The sequence below is a fragment of the Notothenia coriiceps genome, unplaced genomic scaffold (assembly GCF_000735185.1).
Source record: "Notothenia coriiceps isolate Sejong01 unplaced genomic scaffold, NC01 NC01_scaffold00005560, whole genome shotgun sequence".
NCBI lineage: Eukaryota > Metazoa > Chordata > Actinopteri > Perciformes > Nototheniidae > Notothenia > Notothenia coriiceps.
Window position 1 is genome coordinate 115,423 of NW_011338261.1, and position 8,733 is coordinate 124,155.

The 8,733-nt window shown below is 42.5% G+C and overlaps 1 protein-coding gene across 2 annotated transcripts; it reads right to left on the bottom strand.

Annotated features, from left to right (window-relative positions):
• Positions 1 to 3: 3 nt before the first annotated feature.
• On the bottom strand, positions 4 to 7,239 carry LOC104942993 (liprin-alpha-2-like). Of its 2 annotated transcripts, XM_010768311.1 has the most exons (15): positions 7,060 to 7,239; positions 6,216 to 6,350; positions 5,492 to 5,664; positions 4,764 to 4,971; positions 4,552 to 4,614; positions 3,711 to 3,802; positions 3,418 to 3,547; positions 2,812 to 3,008; positions 1,660 to 1,888; positions 1,538 to 1,573; positions 1,331 to 1,452; positions 1,032 to 1,150; positions 846 to 927; positions 677 to 758; positions 4 to 463 (listed from the first exon to the last, which is right to left on the bottom strand). In XM_010768311.1, the coding sequence occupies exons 1-15, from the start codon at positions 7,150 to 7,152 to the stop codon at positions 254 to 256; spliced, it is 1,971 nt and encodes a 656-aa protein (XP_010766613.1). In that variant the 5' UTR covers positions 7,153 to 7,239; the 3' UTR covers positions 4 to 253. The 2 variants fall into 2 exon arrangements, with proteins under 2 accessions (XP_010766613.1, XP_010766612.1); XM_010768310.1 differs by lacking the exons at positions 5,492 to 5,664; positions 6,216 to 6,350; positions 7,060 to 7,239 and having other exon boundaries at positions 2,812 to 2,987; positions 4,764 to 4,938.
• Between the last annotated feature and the right edge of the window lie 1,494 nt (positions 7,240 to 8,733).

Genomic DNA, 8,733 nt, shown 5'->3' on the forward strand with positions numbered 1-8,733 from the left:
TTTCCCACAGATCCACATGCAATTTATGGCAGCGGAAGAGTCTGTGGTCTGAACAAAAAAAAAAGCAACACAGAGTGAAGAGTTCTCACCCCAGGGTGCAGAGTGAAGGTTGAGCTGACAGTGGAGGATGTTTTGAGTGTTTTGTGTCGGGTAATGTGATCATATTCACAATCCTTGGATTACATTTGTGTGTAACTCCATGTGCTCATTTATTTTCCGGCTGTTTGTGTATGCAGATGTATATTTGTTCATATTATTTTACCGTTCTGGAGGTAAGGGGTGCAGAGGGGCTGGTGAGGGAAACCATTTCCTGGATGGCCAAGCGCAGTTTGAGTCGGTGCAGAGGGTTGCTGATGCCAATCTCCCTCTGAATCTCTGTGTCAGACAGAGCTGACATCACGGCTCCGCTCTTCACGTTGGCACGACACGCTGCCACATACCACGCTGGCATTCCCACCCACAGCTGGTGAGAGTCATCAAGATATTCAACGTCACCAATATTGTCGCCATAAAAGGTCAGATAGAAAGGGGAAGGGGCTGCAGGTCAGGCTGTGATGACTGTATTTATCTTATTTATTAGATAGTAGTAGCATAATACCTGACATAAAGAAAGCAAGACAGAGGCAGGTTTTGTAAAAATGTATGGTTAGTAGATATAAGTAGATTGGAGGAGTACCTCTAGCCAGGAGACGACTGTAGGGCCGTCCCAATGAGCAAATGGCAGGCCTCTTTTCCTGGCGTCTTCCAGAAGCTCGTGTCTAACAAGAGAAGTGAGACATAAGAGTGAAAACGTTTGGTGAACATAACTAAATGAACAAAAACACAGAAAGAAAGGATGCTTTTACTTTTTCTTCATCCTGCGATCCCTCTCAGCCTGCGTGCCCAGTTTTCCCAGAGTCATAGTGTCACCGATGCCCATGTCAAAGTCTGGAAAACAGCGCAACAGTGTTCAATTGTATCTCTACATACAAAACACACCTTGTCTGAATGTCGGCTTAACTATGGGATACCGTTAGTATTATGAAATGTACCTGTTAGGGCCGGTAGAGGCTGAACCTCCCTGCACACAGCAGCAGTCTGCTCCATTCGACCCTTCTCCTTCTTCCCAAACAGTCGGCCAATAGATGACTTGATGCCTTTCTTCTGCTTGCTGCAAACAGTTAAAACAGATAAAGTTGAAAACGCTAAAATCTTCCAAATGCGTTGTTAAAAAGTTTAAGTGGACCCATAAAATAACCTGACAGCAAGTCTGTACCTACTGATGCTGATATATAATACTGTGTTGCTTTTCCGTGTGTGTGTGTGTGTGTGTGTGTGTGTGTGTGTGTACCCTCTGCCGTCCTCCAGACTGCCGGTGAACTGGGCGAAATTGGTTTCTAGCCGTAAACTTCGGGGGGACGAGGGGGGCGATGTCTCACACTTGATAGTAGCTTTGTCCACTTCAACCGGAGACTAGAAGAGTCAGACAGGAAATTCAGCTCAGTCAAAAGAGCCACAGTTGGACAAAAAAAAACTTCAGCTGTACTTGCAAACTCACCGCTACTTTCCTGCGGTGTTTCCTCAAGTCGCTTGGCTATAAAAAACAAAACAACATCCAGTTACTGGTACAGCTTTTTTATTACAATGAACACACTGCTGTATGACATGCAGAGCTCTGACCAGAGTCATGATGCCTAGATGGTGGCTGGCGTTGCGTGAGTGGTGTTTAGGTGTGGAGTGGCCACTGGTGGGGGGGGAGGAGGACGATGCCAGGGACTGGGCGGTGGCGGAGGTGGGCAGCGCCCTGGGTCGCAGCGTCACGTTGAGGCCGTCCATGCTGCCACTGTTCACACGAGACTCAATCTCGTCAGAGCGCAGGTCTGCTGACTCCCTCTCCACCTGGATCATCCTGCATGCACACACACACACACACACACACACACACACACACACACACACACACACACACACACACACACACACACACACACACACACACACACACACACACACACACATTCACAGTTAACAGACATCCCATCTCTTCAACAACACACCCCTTGGATTTCTGTGTTAATTAAGTATAACACTACTTATGTGGAATCAAATGTATTTTCTATGTTTGTGTTTTTTTATTTTTTATTTTTTTAACGCATATTTCTTTGGAGCAATGAGTATTTGATGTAAAGTTCCACAATTATTTTTCTATTGTATTTTGATAACATATGTTACTTTGTATGTCTGGATTCATCCTATACTTGTTAATGTTTCCAATAATGATGATTATTATTCTTTTTTTAAGTGTTTTTATTAATAATTATTGGTTTGGATTTTTAATTGTCACTTGTAGAAATTGTATTTTTTATATTAAACTATTCTTAAAAAATAAAAGATCTTGAGAAATACTGCATTTTTAAAAATATCTATTTATAGCAGTATTTCTTTCTCCCGGGGAGTCTGGCTCCTCTGCAGCATAATCAGCATGCATTTGCATCTCCTCACCAGAAGCATATTCTGAGGTGTCACACGAGAACCTTTATTACTGTAAACTGCAATAAACAGCATCCTCTTCCAGCAGGAATCAAACTGAAGAATGAAGAGTCGTATCGACATGTTATCATCCTGATCTAATGCCACTATCAGCTGTTAGCCGTCTTAATATTGCTGCAGTATCAACATTTCCCCTGTCTTGTAATTATTAGTTGTACTATCTTGAATACTTCGTTCTCCCTTTATCTGTATCCTGTTTCTCGCTGCTGCACTGACCCACTTTCCCCATGGGGATCATGAAACTGTTGTGTGCTGTAATATAATGTGCCTGTGCTTTGTCACCTTATCTCTTCATTGATAGCATCGAGCTGCTCCTGCAGCATGAGAGCCAGAGTCTGAGCGTCAGATTGCCCGCTGGGGGAAAGCAGGGTGGAGCTGACGTCATCATCCATGTCAGAGTCTGCCTCGATGTCGCTGCCGAGGAGGTGGCTGACGCTCCCGCGGAGAGACGGGTAGTCCTGTTCAAACACAGCGCACACCTGGAAAAACAAACACATGTGAGCTTTAACATCTGTAGATGAAGTCCCCATCTTAGATACACCTACACTACATTGATCATGAATACATTTAATAATGCATACATTTAAAAATAGACATAAGGTAGGAAATATGTGGCCAGATGTGAGAAGACATGGATGAATAGGAAACTTACATCAGACAGCATGTCCATGGCAGCAGGTGAAAGAGAGACAGAGAGACAGAGAGGTTAGTAGAGAATGGCAAGTTAGGTAGCCAAGCACTTATTAGCAAAGCGGACATGAACTTAGATAAAGCGTGTGGTTAGAAGAAGAATAGTTTACACATGATCTTATGTAAGTCATCTGCTTAATGTATGTGTATGTGAGGAAGTGCAGGGTTGTTTTGGCCTGATAAAGACATCAGTAACACCTTGTTTGGGTCGTCTCTCAGCGCTGACATTCTGCCCTTCTGAGCCCTCCTGATCACAGTTGTGCTGTAGTGGCCATCTTGGCCCTCCACCACAGAGAAGCGAAGGTCGCTGGCGCTTCCAAGGTGAGATCTGAGAAATAGCTTTCCATCAATAATGTACACAGTGGCATTTTTCAGAGAGTGTATATGAGAGAGCATGCTAAGAGGTGTACTGTGTGTGTGTGTGTGTGTGTGTGTGTGTGTGTGTGTGTGTGTGTGTGTGTGTGTGTGTGTGTGTGTGTGTGTGTGTGTACCGAGAGTGAGACACATCTCCAAACGCTCCACTGCGGCGTTTCAAGTGGTCGATTTCATTTCTCAACTTATCAATCTCTCCAATCAGCCGCTCCTGAGGGAGAGATGAACATTGTGGGCCATTTATTCAAATGTCCTTCTTAAAGTGTAACTTAAGCATAACTCCACTCCATTGCATTCTTTTATGAAAGGGGGGGGCTGAACCAGGAGTTGCTCAATTATAGTACATGTCCTGGCCTCTGATCAGAGGGTCTTAAAATACATTTCTGATATACATTTCAAGTACCAACCAGTCAAATGTATTTCAGAATTGGTCTTGCAAGATTCAGTGTTCATTTAATTTTATAAAATAGGAGGTGGACTGAAATTATATGAAAGTGTGCCCTTTTTATTCATTGTAGTTATAATGTCTGGTGTGGATTTTGATTAATTGTGTCCGTGACATGACAGTTATTGAAAGGAAATAAGCATTTTTATAAGAAGCTGAAGAATCTTATAACAATATACATATAAAAAAGAAAATGGCCCAAAATCCAATCAAAGAAGTTGTGTGTCCTATTTATCCAGTGCAGTAATAATATCTGGTAAAGTGTATTAGTGTATTAATACATTGCTTAATTGATTTCAAATAATTGGATCAAGGGATAAGAAAGCTATTGAAAGAAAATGAGCCGTTTAACTTAAATAAATGCTACTTTTTCATTAAAATATAAGAAGCACTTAAATCCAATACAACGAGGAGAGTCCCACTCGTCCAGGGCATTACAATGCTGCATTGGTTTGGAGTCACTGGAGATACTTCTACTTTTCAATGATTAGTTAATTCATTTGAGTCGTACTGACCCGGGTGTGGTGGAATTCTTCAAGCTGTTTCTGGCAGTTCTCAAGATCCTGAATGAGGGAGTTCTAGACAAAGGAAACCATGAAAGAGCGTCAAAATAAATCTGTGTTACCAAGTACAACATGTGCTGAACTGTATATTCATTTATTCTGAGAGGCAATAAGATCTGCAATATGAGCTGCTGCTCAGATGAATGTATGTTTGAAGGCCTTGCCTTGTCCTCCAGGGCAGCCATGCGTTCTTTCAAATGGAGCTGCAGTCTCTCGTTGGACTCGGTGAGCAGACGATCCACGGTGTCAGACAGGCGCTTGTTGTGCTCCTCATTCATCTTCTCTCTCTGACGAGCCTGGTGAGAGAACCAGACGAGGGGGCGGAATGACTTCAACAAATTTTCTCTTTTGAAACAGACTCCATTTGGATGTATTTATGCAGCTAATCAAGCATGGATTAAAGGATGAAGGATGTATTTAGCCCTAGATCACCAGCTGCCAGGTATAGGTCCTCTTGGCCAACAAAGGAACTCACAGCCAGAATGATTTAATTACAGTAATTTACGTGACGATGAAAAAGGGTTAAACGGCTTCCTTTACATTAGAAGTGCTGGGCTTTAAATATGCATTCCACAGTAATTCTAATCAAATTAACACACACTTACACACATATGTGTCCTCAAAAAGTCCTGACTAAATATAGCAAATGATAATAAATGATATCACACAGGAAGTGAAAGAAATTTGCCTTGTGAATTATCCAGTCTAAAGATAGCAGCCAATCAGTGTTGTGGGGCGGTCAGTTGTAGCAAGAAATGTGTACTCGGTTCAAATTCATGCAACAATGCACCGGGAAAATGGAGAGCTCTGTGTGTGTGTGTGTGTGTGTGTGTGTGTGTGTGTGTGTGTGTGTGTGTGTGTGTGTGTGTGTGTGTGTGTGTGTGTGTATGTGTGTGTGTGTGTGTGTATGTGTGTGTGTGTGTGCATTGCCTTGGAAAGTGCAGCCACTCTTTGTGCCAGTTCAGCTTCCACCTCTGGCAGCGTCTCAGCCTTCCTCATGGTCTGAGCCAGCCTCTGCTCTGCCATCTCCAGCATCTCCTGCAACTGGCGGACCTTCTCCTCGCTCTGACACACACACACGCAAAGAAACAAGAGGGACATTAGTGCAATCATAAGGGAGGTTTAATCAGTGCAGTGCAGCCAGTGAGTAGAAAGGGCACAAGGCATGGGGCACAAATGGAGGATGTTTTTCTTGAATTCCCCATGTGGAGCTAAACTCAGAGTGACCCTGAACTACATATGAACCTTTCAGCAGGATGTTTCTAATGCTGCCTCACATAAGGACTATAATATTCTTCAATTCCTTATATACATTGAAGTCCTTTTCAAGAACTGAAATATTAAATTGTTGAGATACAGAAAGAGGGAGCACATATGCCTGAATTCATATCTCACACAACTCCATTTTTGTGTCACTTAACAACACATTTGGACTACAACACATCCTAGGAAGCCTGACCCTAGCGGAATAATGACATGGCACATTTTCTAAATATGATTTGGTCCTTAATGTCAGGCTTCGTTAACTGATTGGTGAAAAAGCCGCTCACTGTGTTGTTGTTTTGACACCGGTTCCCTGTGTAGTATGCCTGGTGGATGGTGTGTGTGTGTGTTACCTGGCGGTGCAGCGAGTCCTTGGTGGCCAGTTCATTCTCCAGTTTGTCGTTGAGGTCGTGGATGTGTGTGGTCTCCCGCTGAGCAGCCAGGTAGCGTTTCTCTAGTGTTGTTATCCTCTCCTCCATATCCTCCCTCTGTGGGTGCAGAGACACAATGACAAAACAAATTGGGAGACCAAAGGAGACAAGCCTACAACAACAAGTATGGCCAAAAGACATACCAAGTGAACTTTATCTCTAGATGTATGACTTAATTTCCCTCTTTTACAATTTATGATACATACACATATCCGTATAAGCCTTCATAGTATGATGGAATTTTGAAGTTAGTATACAAGACATGTTTAAATTAGTATCATGTATGTCACTTAATGAAGAGAGCAGCAAAAATTCCTTTCCGTTGAGAAATGTCTTAATTTTCATTTTTGTATTCTGTGGAAAAAGTGACTATTGACAGCCGTCACTTTACACCTGTATTATAGCCTGAAAGCATCTGCACTAACCGATAATACTGTACTTATAGTTATTTTGCTTTACCATCAAGCATTAAAATCCTTTTCGAAAACTCTTATCACATGTTTTGCTTTTTTAAATAATCTAGCATGTCAATAGTTACTAGTGTAAAACGCAATAACACAATAACGTGTTTAGCCATTTCTCTGCAAACAAAAGAAATGCCAGTGAATATTATATGATTTAAATAATGACGATATATTTAATATATAGTCTAATTTTAGAACCATGTTTTTCCACACAAAACAGCAGGGTGCAACATTTGTGTGTCTGTAACCTGCTGTTCTCAGTTCTTGCTCCCAGAACAAACGCACGCTTCCTTTGCTCTCACCTCTCTCTGTTCCCTATGTTGTTTGATTGACAGTTCCTCGCTGCGGCACAGTTCTCTGCGTGCATTTGTGAGCTCTGCCTCGAGATCGGCCATACGACCGCTGAGAGTGGCAGAGTGCTCGCGGCTCTGGACCAGCTCCTTGTTTGTCCGATCCAGCAGCTCCTGAAGTTCGGACACCCGGCTGCCTTCATCGTGGGCGTCTATGGAGCCATTGGGCAGTCTCTGTAAGGTGGACACACTGAATGAATCGCAAAATATGCACCTTCTCTCAAAACATTATATAATGAATAAGAGCCACATAAAAGTGTGCCCGCTATGAGCGGAGATTAATGAAAGTTGTTCGATAGAGTTGGATGACCTAGATATGAAAGTGATGAATGTTATGCATACAAGAGTGGGTTGTGTGAGGTTAGGCTGCCATGTTGTTGTTTTGAAGTTGTTTCTCTTCACATCTCAAAGTGCAGTTAATTCCAGGGCCTTAATTAAACAAACCTTCGGGGACGAATATTCAGACAGGCAAAACAGTGGGCAGCCAAAGTTAGTGGGACCCCCCCTCCCCCATGTTCCACTTTTGCCTGCTCATGAATACCTTATAGAAACATAAACATACACAGAAACACTGCGGGGGAATAGCGCTGAATGGACTGAGGCTGTGTAATAAAAACACCTGGTGGTTTGTGCAATTGTGCATAATTCCAGTGTGGCTATAGAAAAGCTCATTAGATTTACTCCTAGGGACTGTGGAAATAACATTGTACAGCCCCATGTGACGGACAATGTGTGGCTGACATCCGGTACAACATGTGCCTAAGGAGGTTTTACTTACGGTTCCTGCTGAAAAAGACATGTTGTCATGATTTTATGGCAATTTGAATTAAAATATCCTCTAATTGCAACATCCCGGGGCAGTGACTGTCAGCAGAGCAGCAGGCGTTACAGATAAATGTCCGGACAGAGTGTGTGTTCACACAGCTCACACTCTAGGACATCTAAACTACACTCTTCCTGCAAAATATTGCACTTTAGTCAATTCTTTCTTCATCCCTCACTCGTCTTCTCTCATACTGTCTAAATGGTAAGATATTGATTATTCCTTTAACAGGACTACTGTATATTGACACTGCTTTTTTAGCTTTCTATATCCTCAGACCAGAGAAAAGGGAGCCACAGTAAGAGGGTCTTGTTCTGCTCTTCATCGGCTGCTGGCCTTTTCAGAGGAGGGCGATTTCCATCAAGATACAAACAGGCCCTGCTGTTTAAATACAGGGAGGTTGGTTACTCCCTGAGGATGGACTCAAACACAGAGACATAATGGGTGCTCCTTTCAGGGCTGGCCTCAAAACATGGAGGAATGGGCTTGAATAAAGCGCACAACGAGTCTAAATGCTATTAGAAATACAAGAAAGTTGATGGAAGATTCATAAAACATTTAGCTTCACTAGCCTAACATGTGTATGTGTGTGTGTTAATAGTTGTGTTCATGTGTGGCGGAAAGACAGAAATATGATGAAAAGGCAACTACTGACAGCCAGGGAGAATAGTTTAGGCCAGGGGTGTCAAACTCAATTTCATCACGGGCCACGTAGGAATTGTGGTTGCACTCAAACGGCCGGTTTTAACTTTAAGACTATATCAAAATACATATATAAATATTTAATATATATAAAATAATGT